At 34.2% G+C, this 17,446-nt stretch overlaps 3 protein-coding genes across 5 annotated transcripts; 1 reads left to right on the forward strand and 2 right to left on the reverse strand.

Annotated features, from left to right (window-relative positions):
• The first annotated feature begins 4,004 nt into the window (after window positions 1-4,004).
• LOC111375943 (putative E3 ubiquitin-protein ligase XBAT31) lies at window positions 4,005-7,155 on the forward strand. 2 transcript variants are annotated; one of them, XM_022998864.1, is made up of 8 exons: window positions 4,005-4,340; window positions 4,462-4,521; window positions 4,701-4,772; window positions 4,890-5,011; window positions 5,113-5,259; window positions 5,339-5,446; window positions 5,995-6,247; window positions 6,545-7,155. In XM_022998864.1, exons 1-8 carry the CDS (start codon window positions 4,161-4,163, stop codon window positions 6,968-6,970), a joined length of 1,368 nt encoding a protein of 455 aa, XP_022854632.1. In that variant the 5' UTR covers window positions 4,005-4,160; the 3' UTR covers window positions 6,971-7,155. The 2 variants fall into 2 exon arrangements, with proteins under 2 accessions (XP_022854632.1, XP_022854633.1); XM_022998865.1 differs by having other exon boundaries at window positions 4,006-4,340; window positions 6,575-7,155.
• Window positions 7,156-7,656: 501 nt separating this feature from the next.
• Window positions 7,657-9,795, reverse strand: LOC111375945. Of its 2 annotated transcripts, XM_022998867.1 has the most exons (3): window positions 9,652-9,795; window positions 9,262-9,393; window positions 7,657-8,136 (listed from the first exon to the last, which is right to left on the reverse strand). In XM_022998867.1, exons 1-3 carry the CDS (start codon window positions 9,661-9,663, stop codon window positions 7,864-7,866), a joined length of 417 nt encoding a protein of 138 aa, XP_022854635.1. In that variant the 5' UTR covers window positions 9,664-9,795; the 3' UTR covers window positions 7,657-7,863. The 2 variants fall into 2 exon arrangements, with proteins under 2 accessions (XP_022854635.1, XP_022854634.1); XM_022998866.1 differs by lacking the exon at window positions 9,652-9,795 and having other exon boundaries at window positions 9,262-9,638.
• A 3,520-nt stretch (window positions 9,796-13,315) lies between these two features.
• On the reverse strand, window positions 13,316-14,249 carry LOC111375937. Its single transcript, XM_022998858.1, has one exon. It carries the CDS (start codon window positions 13,925-13,927, stop codon window positions 13,475-13,477), a length of 453 nt encoding a protein of 150 aa, XP_022854626.1. The 5' UTR covers window positions 13,928-14,249; the 3' UTR covers window positions 13,316-13,474.
• Window positions 14,250-17,446: the final 3,197 nt, after the last annotated feature.

Genomic DNA, 17,446 nt, shown 5'->3' on the forward strand with positions numbered 1-17,446 from the left:
TAGCTATAAATAAATTAGAAGACATTATTGGTAGGGGACACCTTCTACTTTATGGCATTGCCATGAAATATCTAATGAAAGAAAAATTCATAAATAATAATTATTTTGGGCTTTCAAATTTTTGAGACCCCCTTGTACCTTAGCGGCCTTGGGCCAGAATCGGCCTTGCTCACATTGGACCAACATCATTTGAAAGCTCTTTTAATTAGAAGACGTATTTTTATAAAATTAGTCAAATAAGTTCAAAAACAACTTTTTGATTTCTCAAAAGTCATGTCAAACGAATCCTTAATCATTTATATTGTCTAGCCAATTCAATTTTAAAATGCATTGATAACTTTCACCTAAATTTATAAACAGGGCCAAAACTCACACAAATGGAATTGAATTCGGATGCAACATTGTTGGTTAAATGTTATTCAATTATACCGCTAAAAATTTACGCCTTTGATGGGCAGCCCAAATTAAGTAGCCAAATTAATCCACTCACATAGTCAATTTTCTCAACAACCTGCCTTTTTTGCTTAGCAGTTTCTGTTTGAATAATATTATTTATGTCTAATCATCAGTAAAGTCAATTAATTATATGAATATGACACACTATTTAATGATATCATCGTTTAATTGAGATAAATAGCATCACTTAGTACCTATTTTATCACAACACGGCCATGATAGTGCCACCCATACACATCTGCCAACCATTGGAGTATCCATCCACCGCAACAGCCATCACTAATTTTCGCTCCAAACGCTAGGACATGGACATTCCGATGAACACAAGAACTTGGATCTTTCAAATTATAAATTGTATAATACCAAGAGGATAAGGGCTAGATGGTACTAAGTTAGGAGTGTCCAAATGACTGGACTATCCATCGACTATTAGGCTTGACATTGGTCTAGGGGTGGCAGTGGGCCGAGCCGAGCCGGCTAGGCTCGTTAACCCACGAGTTCGGCTAGGGCTCGTGGCTAGTTTTTTGTGGGCGAGCTCAGCTCGGCCCACGAGCACGTGGGCCGGGCCGAGCTGATCCGAGCCCACGAGCTCGTGAATTTTTATTTTTGCAAATTTTTCAAATTTTATTGATAAAACTTTAATTTTTTTCCACTTTTTTGGACGAGCCGGCTCGTGGGCTCGGCTTGTGAGCTCGACGAGCCAAGCGAGCTCGGCTCGTTGGACACGACCCCCCGCTCGGCTCGAGTTCGGACTTGTCAAGGCCACGAGCCGAACCGATGAGCCGCAAGTCGACTCGACCCAATTGACATCCCTACATTGGCCTAAATTGCCAGAGCCTAAAGACAACATTTTACCTTTTACTTTTATTTTTTAAAGTTGTCTTAACAAAAGAAAGAAAAATTGAAAATAATACAACTATAGTCCAGACAAGCCACATGTTTTTTAATCAGGTTGGTTTGCCAAGAAATGCAGGTCATGTCGAGTACTTGAGACCATAGGCATCCTGCATCTGGTCACTTTAAAGATGACTTGATCCGACATATTTGACACTATATGTTTAGCCATATTTAAAAGTAACTGTTTTTTTGTTTTTCTCAAGAAGTACCACTAAAAAAGATACAAAAAATTACTAAAAAATCATTAGAAAAAAAAGAACTCATATTTTCAAGGAGGGTTTCAAATTAAATCATTCAGTTTTTGAAAAAAGAAAGTATGTCAAAAATTAACATCCTTCCTTCGAGCCCTTATTAGTTTTCTATTATTGATTTATCAATTTGTCGAAGCCTTTTAAAGATCATAAATAGGTCAAACTTCATTTTAACTGCGCATATCATTCAATCTAAAGCTTTTATCCATTTTTAACTTAGGGGATCCATCGACTTATAATCTCAAGAAAACTTTATAAAACAGGGGCCAAGTAAAATCTTGGAGTTATCAGCATTTGTTTATATGATTTATAATATTTCATTTTTGTTTTGATTATCTCTCACTATTTTAAGATTTCTTACAATTATATAATTAAAATTAAAATTGAAATAACAAAGAAAGTTTAGTTTCAGTCATTTCGAGATTGATTGCATACATTAATTTTTCTTTTTTAGTTATGCTCGATTTTGTGCTAATTTTACTGAAAGAATCAAACTGTTTAAACCTTTTACTACTGCAACTAGTTGTTCTATCGTGTTAACTAAAAAAATGCAATATGCACTAAAAGTTGTCAATATATCTATTAATCCTTTATAATTTGAATAAGTGGCATTTTATTTATAAAATAATTTCTATTTGATCTATAATTTTGTAAAATTATTTAATTTTAAGTGAACTAGTCCTCTATGAACTTAAGTTTCTAGATACGAATGTTAGGCCGAATCATCTCAATATCCCACATGCGGCTAAACTTCTAAGCATTGGGAGATTATGCTTTGAATGTATTTGGAGGAAAAAGTCTTGCACCATCGATCGATGACCGATAAGGTGGAAGAAAGTAACAAACAAAAAGATGGTTTGGTTCGAAGCATGTAGGAAGTTTTTTGCTATTGGAATTTGGAACTCTCCACAAGGAACCTTAGACTTTAGCATAGGAGGAGATGATCAATTCAAGTTTTAGGTGAAGTTTTCTCGTGGAATTTGATCAGGGAAGAGACTAATGGACATGACAAGATTTTGCTGAATACAAAATAGAATCAACAAATCAATATTACCAAGGTCATGATACATTCATAATGAGAAGTTAATTTATATATATATATATATATTTTTTTTTTTTTTTTTTATCAAAAAATGATAATGAGGATAAATGCCTTTGTATAATAATAACAACCACAACAACAATAATAATAACAACAAACTGTCGTTTAAAATAATTAGAATGATATTAACTAAGCATCCATAAGTTATAACTCAAAATATAAAGAGAATAATAGTATATCATACGAAGTGTTTGAATAATAATGAATAATCGTTATGAATATATTAAAATTAATAGTTAATTTTCCAAGAAATTTATGAATTGTATCCAAATGGAATGTTCAAAGTTGAAAATTTGTAAATACTCCCATTTTTGACCTTTTATTTTAAAACTTAGCAAAACATAGTGTTTTTGGCTTTGCTTTAAAGACGGAAAGAAGTAGTTTCTTTTGATCATTTTCTTTTTATAATTTTTTTCAAGGTAGGGCCTATCGAGCTTTATAAAAATCAAAGAGAATCGTTTCTTTTGACCTTTAATCAAAGCCTCTATGAGTGAATGACTCTCACATTTAGTCCATGTTTGATTTCCTTTTTTTTTTTCAAATTTATTTTTAACAACACATTCATAAGATTCATAAATTTGATCAACTTTTAACCCCACGTTTTATCAATTCTTATCAAAATTTACTTAAAAATATAACTTTTAACGAAACCAAACATGTATTTTATTTTATTTTTGGGGAAAAAAAATGATATTTTGACATTTAGGACATGTCTTGATTGAGTTTTGAAAAGTTAATGTTTTTTAAATTAAGAAATTTTTTAAATTTATTTGAATAATTTGAAAGCGCTTTTTATTTATTTATTTATTTATTAGAAGACCTTTCAGGTAAAATTCTTCCACAAAAAATAAAAATCCTACCAAATGAGTCATTAAATCACTAGTAATTTTTCAATTCAAAATATTATTGGCATGTAAATGCATGCACTAAAGAAACGAACTTTGAATTTACCCTGAAAAGAAAATCCGACATTTGCCCGAAAATGGAGCAAAAACACGTACAGTCGTCTGCCTATTTATTTATTTATTTATTAGAAGACCTTTCAGGTAAAATTCTTCCACAAAAAATAAAAATCCTACCAAATGAGTCATTAAATCACTAGTAATTTTTCAATTCAAAATATTATTGGCATGTAAATGCATGCACAAAAGAAACGAACTTTGAATTTACCCTGAAAAGAAAATCCGACATTTGCCCGAAAATGGAGCAAAAACACGTACAGTCGTCTGCCCGAAAATCGAGCAAACAAGTACAGTCATCTGCCCGAAATCTTGGCGGGCAGGTTCATAATCCGAGACCACTCCATAACTTCAGATTGCCCTTCTCATCGGCCCCTCCAATTCTACACTCCTCGTTGGGCAGCCATTGCCACATCCATTTCCACTGCCCCAGCCTCCTCAGCCGTGGTGGGTGGCGCGCGAATAGCAGTTTCTTGGGGGTCTCCATTGAAGAGAATGGGGCAGGGGCTCAGTTGCGGAGAATCCCAAGAACATGAACTGTTCATTGCAGTCCAAAAGGGAGAGATGGAAACACTTGAAGCAATGGCGGATGAGGATCCGAGTTTGTTGGCATTGAAATCTGTTAATAAGAGGCTCTCTGCGCTTCATGTGGCAGCCGCCAATGGGCGGTTTCAAGTGGGTTTTTCGTGATCTTTCTTGATTAATATTATTGTCTCATATTCATTGTTTATAAAGTTATAATTCATTTTCACTTAGATGGTTTCAATTTTGATTTTCTGGGTTTGTATTGTGTTAGGTTCTCTCTATGCTTCTGGATCGCATTGGAAATCCAGATATTCTAGATCGCCACAAACAGGTGTGCTCTGTTTATGTGAATGTGGGTGTTGACAGATTATTGTTTAAGCGAAATTTTATTTATCATTGTTTATTTCTGAATGAGATGGCTTGCTATAGTCAGATTTATTTATTATTTATTATTATTATTATTATTATTTTTTGGGATACTGAAATATTTGTCAATTCTGATTCGCTTAGACTCCACTGATGTTAGCTGCTATGCATGGCAAGATTTCCTGCGCTGAAAGGCTGATTCAAGCAGGAGCAAATGTATTGTCCTTGTATTTAATTTTTTATTCAAATATTGTTGGTTTCTTTTCCTTATCGTAATTATTGGTTCTTTTTTTTCAACAATTTCATGATCGGTTCTTCGTGTTCTTCTTCCAGATTTTAACATTCGATACATTACACGGAAGAACCTGTTTGCATTATGCAGCTTACAATGGTTATTCAGATTGCCTGCAATTGATTCTTTCTGCTGCCCGTTCAGCCCCGGTTGCTCATTCTTGGTGATTATTTCTCTCTTTTTCTTTGATGTTTTTGCTGCCTATGTACATCTGTCAAAAAAAAAAAAAAACCTACTAATTCTCCTGCTTCAATGGGAGCTCAGGGGATTTACCAGATTTGTTAACATAAGAGATGGAAGTGGCTCTACCCCATTGCATTTGGCCGCCCGTCAAGGGCAAGCAGATTGTGTTCGTATTCTATTAAGCAGTGGGGCTCTTGTGTCTGCTACTGCTTGTGGTGTTGGATATAGGTAATCATTTAACTTGAAACTTTGAAGAAGTTTATTTTTATTGCAATTTATGAGCTATAATGATAGTTTCTGCCATCAGCCACCCAGGGAGTACACCTCTTCATTTGGCTGCTCGAAATGGTTCTTTGGACTGTGTCCGGGAATTGCTTGCTTGGGGTGCTGATCGTCTCCTGAGAGATTCCTCTGGGTGAGCAAATGAAACTATTTACGAGCGTGAACTTGCTGATGGCATTTCCTTTAAACTTTTAACATAAAACATAATATGTTCCAGTAATGTCCCTTGTGAAGACCAGTTTGCAGCTTTTCATTGCGTAAATTTCATGATTATATTAATGGGTTTCTTTTATAAGATCAATAAAGTGGTACGGTTAAGTACTTAAGTTTAAAAGGAGTTTTACAAACTATGGAAGCTCACACAATCAGATGTCTAATTCAATATTATTATTTCCCCTGCAGCTACAGAGTCTTTTAAAAATAGGTTAGGTCGAGTGATATCTTATGAAACACCAAAGTCATGACGATCCTGCTCTCGATTGAGTAGTGAGGAAAGCATAAATAAATCTTGTGCTTGCACTAGTAGGAGATTTCATTTCATGTCGAATCCCCTACAACTCCTTCTATGCCATGTATATTTCTGAATACTAAATCCATAATTGATACTATATTCTTTATACTATTAATGCTGATCGCGTTTGCCTGTAAGAACTTTGTGATTACGGTATCGTATCTCTGCAGGAGAATACCTTACATGGTGGCAACTAAGTACAAGAATGAAGCCTGTGCAGCTTTGTTAAATCCATCAGCCCCAGAGCCTTTAACCTGGCCATCACGCTTGAAGTTCATCAACGAGCTGAATTCTGAAGCCAAAGCTTTATTAGAGAAAGCCCTAATTATGGCCAACAAGGAGAGAGAAAAGGCAATCTTGAAGGAGACATCCAACACTCTTTTGCCACCCTCAAATTTCAGTTGCATGGACGATGACATTGAGGTACCTAATTTTGCTACTTATTTCCGTGTGTCAATTCATACTCTGATTGCATGAGAAAGCTTGTGAGGAATAGCTTACCACATAGATTTAAAGCGGAAGTTTGCTTATGGTCAAAACATTGTAAAATCTCTTTTATTTCTATGGTGAAATTTTTTAAATATAGAGACATAATGAGTTCAGTAATATAATCAACTGCGAGAAAGAGAGGAGATTTAGTTATACACCCTTGCAGATTTTCATCCTATAACCAATGACACATGACCACCTAATCTTCTGTCATAAAATGCTCTCCTAAAGATGAAATGGGAAATTTTCCATGTTAAACAGGCTTGCGATGTCGAGCTATGCTGCATCTGCTTTGAACGGGTCTCAACAATTGAGGTTCAAAAATGTGGGCACGAGATGTGTGCTCATTGCATTCTGGCTTTGTGCTGCTACAACAAACCCAATCTTGGAATAAATTGTTCGAAGGTTCCAGTCTGCCCCTTTTGTCGAATTCCCATTACCCAGCTAGCTGTTGCCAAGAGCAAAACCAACAGTGAGGTGGAGTTGGAATCTATCCCGATGAAACCAAAAAGCACAAGAAAGTCACTAAATCTTGACGAGGGCAGCAGCTTCAAGAGTTTGTCACCATTGACTTCACTTGGGAGATTGGGCCGTGGTTTGGGGAGGGTTGCTGCTGAATGCAATGAGGGGTTTGATAAGCAGGAAGTGTTGGTGTAGATTGATTAATGCTTTGCCACATTGTTGCAAGATATCTTCGAACTCATCTTGCTGAATCGAAGAGCAGCGAAGAAGTTTATCATTAAAAGCTGAAATGATCTGAAGTGTAATCACCTAGTTGGATTTTGTTATTGTAATCTATCCAACTCTTCTTTGAGAAAGATGATAAATAAATATTTATTATATGTGGTGTCCATTTTACAAATGACATATTTGGTAGGATTAAAGAAAAAAGAACTCAAAATCTTCTATCTTGTAACGGACAGTGTTGTCCAACAAAACGTATTAGACATGTTCGTATCAGATATATGCATATGACATTTTTGGCGTGGAGGATGGTCCTGGAGTTTTAAGGAAGAAAAATAAGCTAATCTTGTTTATCTTACTTTCTAATTCAATTTAATACATCTTCATTCGATTGCTATGTGAAATTTTTTTGATCACATATAAATTTGGATAAATGTCCCATTTGTAGGAATATAACTACAAGAACCATAATTTCCTAGTGGGAATACAATGAATTCATCAAGGCACTCTAATTTTATCTAGCTTGCGTCTTGATTTATTCTAGCATATTCGAAACTTGTCTCATAGGGATTGCCATACAAATAGAATAAAATTTCTTGATCTTTGAGTTGATCGGAATATACTAAGGTGAAAGGTACAAGTGAGCATTGCAATGCAAATTCATCTATGTAAGAAATTGAAATCATATGGAATAGAAAGGAGCACAAATAGTTTGATGACTACAAATAACGAATACGGGTCTCAAGCATGAGAAAAATCATCCCTAGCATGTTTAACATAGAATATTGGTTGGTCTAAATGATATAATAAACAAGAGTTAACTTATTTTTCTTTTTTAATATCGTCTAGTACTTTCTAATCTTCCATCACAAGCTCGGATTTCTCCTGTAAAAGCTGGTAGTTCTCCTTTCGACTTCAAGAAATTGACCTAGAGACGGGGTATTGTTCATGCACACAGAATCACTGCTCAACTTCGAGCATAGGGATAAAAACCAACTCTTGTATTTGCAACTCTTCTTGTTCCTTGTAGGTTCTACTATTCTTCCCCTCATCGATCTTCTCGAGTGCTCTACATTGCTCGAAACACTGATAAGGCTCCCAAACGTGATATCTTTGTCGTGGAAGAAAGAACCGGTGGACTGAAAACAGAGAATGATCATTAACACGACAAGGAGAAAGCTATGCAAATCTATCCCTCAAAAGGGATAGTAATTAGCATGTGGATTTTTTTATTTTTTTATTTTTGCTTCACAGTCTACATAGTATCATTAACTTAGAAGTACTTGTGATATAGCAACCTTTTACCAAGTAAAGGGGAATTCTTGATTAGCCAAGACTGCTGAGTTACGTTTAGCAAATATTTTGGGGCCACAGAGCTCTAGAACTGGATTTAATCAGTTCACTTAAAGTATTTAGTACATTATCATAAGACCAGTGTCTTTTCTTTTTTATTTCTTTGTTCTTTCGTTGAGGAAGAGGGTAGTAAAGCATATCAAGCTGGACCGGCACGACCCGGTTTTGGACACGGCACACTGCCTCACACTCTTGAATTGGTTGAGACTCTTATAGCCATTTGATTCTAGTATCTAACGCATTTTGACAAATCTAGTTGGTAATTGAGTTGGGAGAATGTCGCTCAACATGCCCCATTAAAGCTGGACAACGAGAAACAAAATCATTTAAAGCCATGTGAAAAGGGTAAAGTGCTTTCATGCCTTTCAACTTTAAGTAAGCATGTCCCAATCTGACAAAGACACGAGACTAACATGAACATGTAGCCACTAATTTTATAGATATATGTTACCTTTAATCTTAATTATATAGATTTGTTAGCAAGAGTTAGTTGACAAAATTTAAGTGCCAATCTTGGAATTGAAAAAGGGGCTGTGCTTATGGATAGTGTTGGGGATTAAGCCCTAATGGAGATCAAAACGAAAGATATACAGACGTACAAATTTATAGTGATTAACCAAGAAATAAATAAATACAATGTTGTACTCTCACCTACATTAGGAATAGCTTGATCTTTTAAAGAATGCCTAAAATAGCCTTGAATTCGAAATAGAATGGCGCAGTATAATTAAATTCCACACTATCCAACAAACAAGAAAGTGCAAAACCAGTATTTCAAATTTTCTTTGCTATTTGTAGATTGAAACCCAGACTTTTTGGTGAATACTCCTACACAAACTCACTATAAATTACAAATTCCAAGAGCCATATAAAAAGTTTTCATATTAAAAGTTTTGGTTATATAGACTGACCTCATTATCGATATCAGAAGAAGAATCAGTGGAAGAGTTGGGAGCAGAAGTGAACAAAGAGTCGAAGGAGAGCAAGCAATTGAGATCACGATTTCTCACCAAACGTTGCAGCCCCAAAGGCCACTCTTCTTCCTTCAAAATCAAGAAAATCATTCGATAAACTCAGATTATTACATTGATTATCACTAAGTTTTCAAAACTACTCCACATATCCTCGTGTCATGTTTGGTAACGTCGACTGAACAATATTGCACACCACAAAAAGAAGAGTTGAAATCTTGTTCACATAGCCTATATGCTCGGACGGCAGTGACCGGAGTGGTTTTTGTGTAGACAGTAGAGTGCGTGTGTGTGGGAGTTCAGGGGTTGCAAGGTAGGATAGATAAGTACCTGTTCAGCCATTGCTTTCTTTCCCTGAATGCCTTGGATGGTAATGATGGGGGGTTGTGAAGTGCCAAATGACTTTTATTAGGTGAGAGTACAGCCATGTCAACTGTCATTTCCTTGCATACTGCTACTTAGCACCAATGATGTAGTCATGTCTTTAATTCACGAGTCATCTTAAATGGGAATCACGTTCCTATTTTTAAGTTGATTTATCAATTAATTACGCATGAATGCCAATTATATATTGATACTCAACACATTTGCATTTATATCAAGTCAAACATAATTCTTGAAAAAGACCTTGCCACAATATTTATGATCCGAAAGGCCTCTGCTTAATTTATTAAAAGTCACGATATCTTCGTCTTTGAAATACCAAATTCCTCAATTCTACAGGTTCATAGGTGCAATGTCATTCCTATTCCCAAATTTCCTTCTTATTTTTTTCACCATGCACGCGTTCTTCTCGTGTGTGTGTGTGTATATATATATATATATATATTTTTTTTTTTTTTTAAATTTAAAAATACGAGAGACAAATAAATATATTATGCTCTCACCATGGATTTTGAAGGACAGAAATCGTCATTAGGAACTAGACTATCGTTAGCCGCAACATAGAGATCAACATTCAATTTCAAGCAGTTTACCCACTGGTGATGTCCATTTCTTGTTCAACATTTTATAAACATATTGAGACAAGTATAGTGTGTTTTCTGCAGGTTTTGGAGTTGGGAGTCCATAGGTGCTTCCGTAGGCCCTAAACCCTTCTTCTTTGCTGAAATTAACGATAAAAAACAAGGATAATTTGGAAAATTCATTTAATTACCGATATGTTTATAGACAAAATTAAGGATAGAGCAATCACAATCATGGTATTGGTAAGCAGTCTTCTTCTGGGGTAGGTATTGGTATAATAATGTCAAAGAAGTACACAAGTCAGTGCAGCAGCCCGAGCAAGAGTCGGTATATATTTCAGTATACATCTTGCGCCTGATTTCATTGACGATGAGCCCTTAAGCTGTCACACGTCACGGCAGCTCGTGATTTTCTTATTATCGAATGTGAGCTTAAGTCTTCACACCTCATGGATGGCTCGTGATTTAGGGTGGGTCAGCTAGTCTTCTCACATCACGAATAGCTCACAATCCTTCTATTATAGTAGACGAGCCGGTTATTAGTAAAGGTGACTCAATTAGTCATCGAGGCTAGGTCGTGATTCTTATCATGTAACGTTCCTGGATTTTTTAGGAATTTTTTCCTTGAAAGACTTTTAATGATTTTAATAAAGTTTAGGGGTTTGATGCTACTTTCGAAAATGAAAATTTAAGGCGCTGAAAGTGAAACTTAACTGTACAATTATTGTGCACTTACTGCTCAATATGAATAAGAAAAATCGCTGAATTCATATCAATATGGATAATGATGATTAATTGGGGCTTACAAGATTTCATCAAGCGACATGATGAGGAACACATTATTTTATTAAAATTCTATAATTACATATACTCCGATAGCTTCGCCCATATAAACAGGGGACCCCTTTTAATTTTTAATTCGAAAGTCACACAGGCCCTTGTGTAAGTTGCTCCACATGATGCGGGCCCCACTGAGAGTGAAAAACCCGAGGTGCCCATTGATGCCCAAAAATCCCCTTTTCTATACGTTAAGCCCCAATTGACCTCTAATCCGACCCCTTTAAGTGGTATGATCATTACTAACTTGTGACTACTTGAACAATGCATATATTTTTCAAAATATAATAATTTGAGGTAAATATCAATAATTCCTACTCCAATACAAAGCATTATCCTGTTTAATTGTCTATGATATTCCGTGATACTATTATGAGATTTATTTGTACATTGTAATGAAGATATCGAGCATGATTATACTCACACAACATATTATTCATGCTAGACATGTAAATATTGAGTTGATCCCTTTATAGTTGTATCGTGTTCTTTTGTATACAAATAGACATATCTAAATGAGGCTCCTCGACGGTCAATCGGTGTAGCCGAGGACAATGTATAGGGCCCGGCATCTGGTATGTGGACGGTGTTGGGAACTCATGAAGGTGGCACTGGGGTTGGGACTCGACAAGACAAGCTCCGTATATGTGACAGCCATTTCTAACTCTAACATATGATTTATGGTTGACTTGATGGATTTTGGATCATGTGTTATAGCCACAATGATTGTAATAACCTGCCTTTCACCTTAGCCTATGTTTGGCCTCCATTTTTTTTTTTCAAAACTCATTTTCAATCGTACGTTCTCCTATAAAATAATGTTACACGCAAACCTGATTTTTATTTTATTTTCTAATCACACATTCTCCAACAAAATACTATTCCAAAATGCATTTTGGCTGGCAAACAAGCACTTAATAACATTCTCCCTTGCATTGTCTTTTTCCTCCAAAAGAACTAAAGACGACACCACCTAGTCCACCCCCCATTAGCGCTGTTTCATTTTCCTTTCATTTTTTAATTCCTGTATTTATTTTCTTTCATTTCCTTTCCCTACTTGTCTTTGAAACAAAGAGAGATGTAAAATGAATGTGGCATTTCCAATTTTTCTTTCTGTTTGATTGGGATGTATTTTCCAATGCAGAGAACTTTTGTACGTTGTTTAATGGCAAGCCATAAATGACTGAAAGAGTGAAAGTAACAAATCGATTCTGGGCTTTCACCCTTTTAATACTTGCTGTGCATTCTTTTGTTGCACAGTCATGTCCCATATAATCTGCTTCAGGTTTGTCCATTTTGGGCACTCTTTCTTGCATCAGATCCAGCTTAAATTCTAAGAGAATCTACAATCAATGGAACATTGTAGTTTCTTTCAAAAAAAGAAAAAAAGAAAAATAATTCCAGCATGAAGCATGATCATGTGCAACTTTTTATTCCCTCAACCTATAGGCTATAATATATACCACAAAAAATGAACTTTACAAGGCTGATACACAATCCCGTAACGTATGCATGCTAGACAATACTAGACGGTGCATTGAACAAAATTTTAACTTCTTCACCAAGCACTCACAATTCAACTTACTCAACATACATTAATTTGTTTATGTTTTCGGCAATCCATGGCTCTATTCGGAACTGCTAAAAAACCTAAAATATAAAACAAATGAATGGACTAAAGAAGGCAGTGTTTTGTTTTTTGTTTTTTGTATTTTTTTTTTGAAGAAAATAAATTTTTTCTCATCTTTTATTAAAGAGCAACCTATGTATAATATTACATTCTTCCCATAAAAATAGTCTTGTTTCTATTTTCACATTGATTAAAAAATATAATTAATATAATTAAAATATAAATTTTTCTTACATCTTTCCTAATCTACCCCCTATGTTAAATAATGTTTATAAAGGATTATTTTATATTTGATAACAAGTTACATTAAATATGAGCACACTAAAATACTAAAAAATATCTATACTTTTAATAAGGAAAGTGACCTAAGAATTAGGACCAACGAAAAAAGAAAGCGAAACTCCAAATCGTATCTCTTTCTCTCATTTTGTCCATCGACTTTACTGGCTAGTAGCTACCCTAACGTCTCCAATATTTTTAAATAATCTATCTTTGCATCAATTAAAATGCATTAAAACATTAATCCAACATCGAGAATTTCCAGATATAACCACAAGAAAACTAGATTTAATGATTTTCTATTTCAATAAAAATACGTTTATATGTTCAACATAATGAAGAACACCATCAGCATTACGATAAAGAACCCCATAATTTTTACAATAAATTTTCTTACTATATAGAGAGGTAGTTCTAGGCTCTAGGTGTAGGTGACAAACATTTATTCAGCGTCATCTCTTCGAGCTTTCTTGATTTTGTGTTCATTATCATCTCGAGGCCTTGAAGGGAACATTGATTCGATCTCGGCCGACACATCGAGCTGGAGGCTCCTACAGATTCCTGCTGGCGATGGTTTTCTTTTTGTTGATGGTCTGGTTTTTCTTGGTGCTGCCGGGCACTGCGTAACCACAGGGATTTTGTTATCCAAAGACGTTGGAGTTTTGAACCCTTCATCGTATTCTCCTACCTCGGACTGTGCTAAACATGGCTTTTCAGATTCTCTTGCAGAATATATTACCTCAATTTCTTCCTCTTTATGATCAGCATCATCATCTTCTTGTTTTGTTACATTATCATGTGTAGAACATGGATCTTCGACCTTAGATTTTGAAAGAATATCGAATTTAATCTCCTTTTGCTCTTCTTTGATGAGGACAAACTTTGTACTTGACATCCTCAAGTATGAAAACTGCTCAACATCTGGCACATGAAATGAAGGGGTGGGGTGGGGGTTTGGGGGTGTCAAGAAGAGGAAATGATGGGTTGTTAGAGAAATCCTACATGAAATGTAATAATCAGATCACCATCTTTTCTTTTTCTTTAATTGATTATTTTCGCTGAATTTTTTTTGGAGGTTTTCTCTTTAGAAGCATAAAGTAGAGAGAGGAGGAGAAATGGTAGTTATGATGAGAGGAGGTTTTCAAACAGTAGTATTAATTGGTGAAGGATCCAATGCACACAAACTCTCATGATCTCTCTCCCAAAATATGTCTCTCTCACACTATATTTACACGCATCCATATGGGTATATATGTTAGCGATTAGTACTTATAATTTGTTTAATGAAAAATAAGCAGCTTTTCTAATTTTCTGAATCTCAACTCACTTTGATGTAACTTATGCACGTGGTTGATAAATGGGGGACCATCTACAAATGTTTTATTTCTCTTCATATCTTTTCAACTATTATCTCACCACATTTATTTCAGTGCCAAAAACTTTCTTTTTTTTTTCCGCTAAAATATCTAATCATCAGATAATTTACATTAATTCCCTATTTGACTCCAATTTTTAGAACTCATTTATTTGTAACTAAATGTTGCATAGGATCCAAAAATTTTATTAATTTTTTAATCATATATTTCATCATTTTTTTTTGTCAAAATCCAATAAAAATTTAGCCCTTATTTGAGCCCCATTCTTGCCCCAAAAATATATTTTGAATAGTGTATTGATGAAAAATGCGTGATTGAAAAATAAAGAAACGTTTTGAATTTAAGTGAAATATTATTTTAATGAAAAATGTGTAATTAAAATGGGATCAAATAACTGTTGAAAAATGTATTTTGATGAAAATAATGGGGCTCAAACAAGGGCTTAATTTTTTTTTTTTTATCTTTTATCCAAATCAAATAGGGGCTTAGCCTTGATTTGGGAAGAATTTATGAATAAAAGTGGAAATGTGTGGTGAATACGTTAATGTTACTTGGGGATTCATTAGAATGTAGGATTAAAAAGAAAGTTGAGTCCCTGTTTGACGGCTATTAATTGGCAAAAATAAAGTTTTGAATAGTGAATTTTTGGATAAGTTGTAATTAAAAAGTAGGGAAAAATTTTGAATTTATATGCAGAATATTTTATTATTTGAATGTGTAGTTAAGAATGAGTATGAAAAAAAAAAGTTATGAAATAAAAAATGTCAAACATCGGCTTAATCATTTGTAAATCATTTATAAACTAGGCCAAATGGAGTTTAAGTTGAGATCATTAATTTGTCCAGAATACTCATCTCTTTATCTGTTCTACCCTAAATTTTTATGGCTCAGCACGTCACCTCTTGTTTGTAAGGAAAGATATCAACACAAAACACTACTAGTTGATTCAGTGAGAGAATCCTCCTTTGATCGACGAACCGGCGGATTTTCTCTAAATTTCCCATGTTATCAGCGAATTCAAAGAGGATTTATCCCCGTTGAATTGCCGGTAAATCGGGAGGAGAAATTCCCCGATTTAGATGGTGTGGTAGTAGATGTCACTGCAATGTCGAGGTAGCGATGGTGATGGTGGAATTTGGTGAAAAAGATAATTAAATTTCTTTTCTTTATTAATTTATTTTGTTAAGTTAAATCAATGTCTTAAAAGTAGGTTAAATAAAAGTTGTGATGATTTATCAAATCTAGTAAAATTAGTTTAAATAAAGTTTGTCATGATTTGTGAAATTTGTTTATAAGTTGCATGCTTCTCATTAAAAATTGAGTACATTTAAATATTTCACAATAATATCAAACTATAAAAACTAGATAAATCTATGAATTCGATGCATTAATATACGAGTCCACGTAAAATTCCTGTTTTTCCATTCATTACATTCTTTTTGTTATGTTAAGCCATTCTTTTATGTAAGAAATACTTGTGTAATATGTTCGACTCCAAGTAACACCGTGAAAGTTTTCGAGACTACAAGACCGGAGTAGAAGAAGAAGAAGAATATTTTAGATACTCGAGCAATTCCGAACAATCTCAAAAAATTTAAGAACTCGACTTGAAGGCACATGTCTACACTTTTCTTTAATGTTATTTGTCCCCACCAATCGAATGCATTTGGGACACAAATATGCTTCCGAATATAGTAAAGTCATCACGTTGTTTACATTGTGCATCCACGTAGATCATCCAAATATCAATGGCTAAAAATATCTATACTTGAGAACTATGCCATATCTTCTATAATGATATAGTATAAAAAAGTTTAATGGATGAACCTATATCGAATGTTTTCATTACTTTTACCAACCCTTTTGAAAAGTATTAAAAATCGAAATTATTTCGAAAATTTTCTAACGAGATAATCCCTCATACCATAGCTCGAAAGGCAGATACTCAAAATACTTATAGAAAAGTATGTGGGACAATTAAGTCAAATAAGTAGTTTTAAAGACTCAATCTTTCACATGATTTCTGTTGAATGACAACTTCCTAATACTCGAAACACATTTTAAAGAATTATATGGTTCAATTAAGTCAAATAAATTGTTTTAAAATAAATATCTAATTGCTTGTGGAAACACGTCTTTTGTCAATTATACAAAGTATTATAATTACTTATTAACTACTACTAAACTCAACTTTGACTAATTATAGCCGTTTAAATTTTGATTCCAAATAATAACAATACACATTTGGTGAATCCATTTACTCGCCACTCATTTTTTTATTTATTTATGAACACTTCGCGAACATGCTTGCATGGGTGGAGATTTAACAATTAAAATATATAAGTTAAGAATGAAATAGTAAGACACTTGCCGACTGAATATTCGATTTCTCTATTTAAATTGTCATAAAGAAAATTCTAATTGGCTCTACAAAGAAGAGGCTAGTGGCTGTCAAAGTAAATGCTAATTGCAATGCAATAAATAAACCATTAAATTAGAAATGGTCCATGCCCTATATATTTGGTACATTGTGACCCTTATGATTTCTTTAAGGGCCCTCCCTCAATTATGCGAAGAAATCAACACATATTTCATACTAGAAATAATTTTTAGCCTTAATCAGAAAGTTGGGCATCTCTATGTTCCTAATTGCATATTAATAAGTGGGATAGCAATTAAATTCACGGTTAGTAACATAGGATTCCCAACCGGAAATGGGAGGGCCTTTGGTATACTGTCAAACTAATCAATTGAGTTAGTACAATTATTGTCTTCTTATTAGTTAGTTACGTATTGACATTTAACATGAATTCGAGAGAGACTAATATTACATGGCTTTTAGGAATTATTTTGGGGGTAAAACTCAAACATTGACCAAATTATGGTCGATGACATCTTAATTGAATAATTGACCTTACTTTTTAAATTGAAATGAACTTTAAGAGATAGTTGTATGCGTTACTCAAATCGACATTCTTGCTTGCTTTCACTTCGCTTTCAATGATATTCCACAATCAAGATAATTGGCTGAATCCCAA

The sequence above is a fragment of the Olea europaea genome, unplaced genomic scaffold (assembly GCF_002742605.1).
Source record: "Olea europaea var. sylvestris unplaced genomic scaffold, O_europaea_v1 scaffold1433, whole genome shotgun sequence".
Classification (NCBI taxonomy): Eukaryota; Viridiplantae; Streptophyta; class Magnoliopsida; order Lamiales; family Oleaceae; genus Olea; species Olea europaea.

Coding starts and splice junctions, on each gene's coding strand:
- LOC111375945 (XM_022998866.1), bottom strand. CDS start 9,414: ATGATTTTCTTGATTTTGAAGGAAGAAGAGTGGCCTTTGGGGCTGCAA. Junction 8,137..9,261: donor CTTCTGATATCGATAATGAG/GTCAGTCTATAT, acceptor CTCTGTTTTCAG/TCCACCGGTTCTTTCTTCCA.
- LOC111375937 (XM_022998858.1), bottom strand. CDS start 13,927: ATGTCAAGTACAAAGTTTGTCCTCATCAAAGAAGAGCAAAAGGAGATT.
- LOC111375943 (XM_022998864.1), top strand. CDS start 4,161: ATGGGGCAGGGGCTCAGTTGCGGAGAATCCCAAGAACATGAACTGTTC. Junction 4,773..4,889: donor TGATTCAAGCAGGAGCAAAT/GTATTGTCCTTG, acceptor TTCTTCTTCCAG/ATTTTAACATTCGATACATT. Junction 5,012..5,112: donor GCCCCGGTTGCTCATTCTTG/GTGATTATTTCT, acceptor ATGGGAGCTCAG/GGGATTTACCAGATTTGTTA.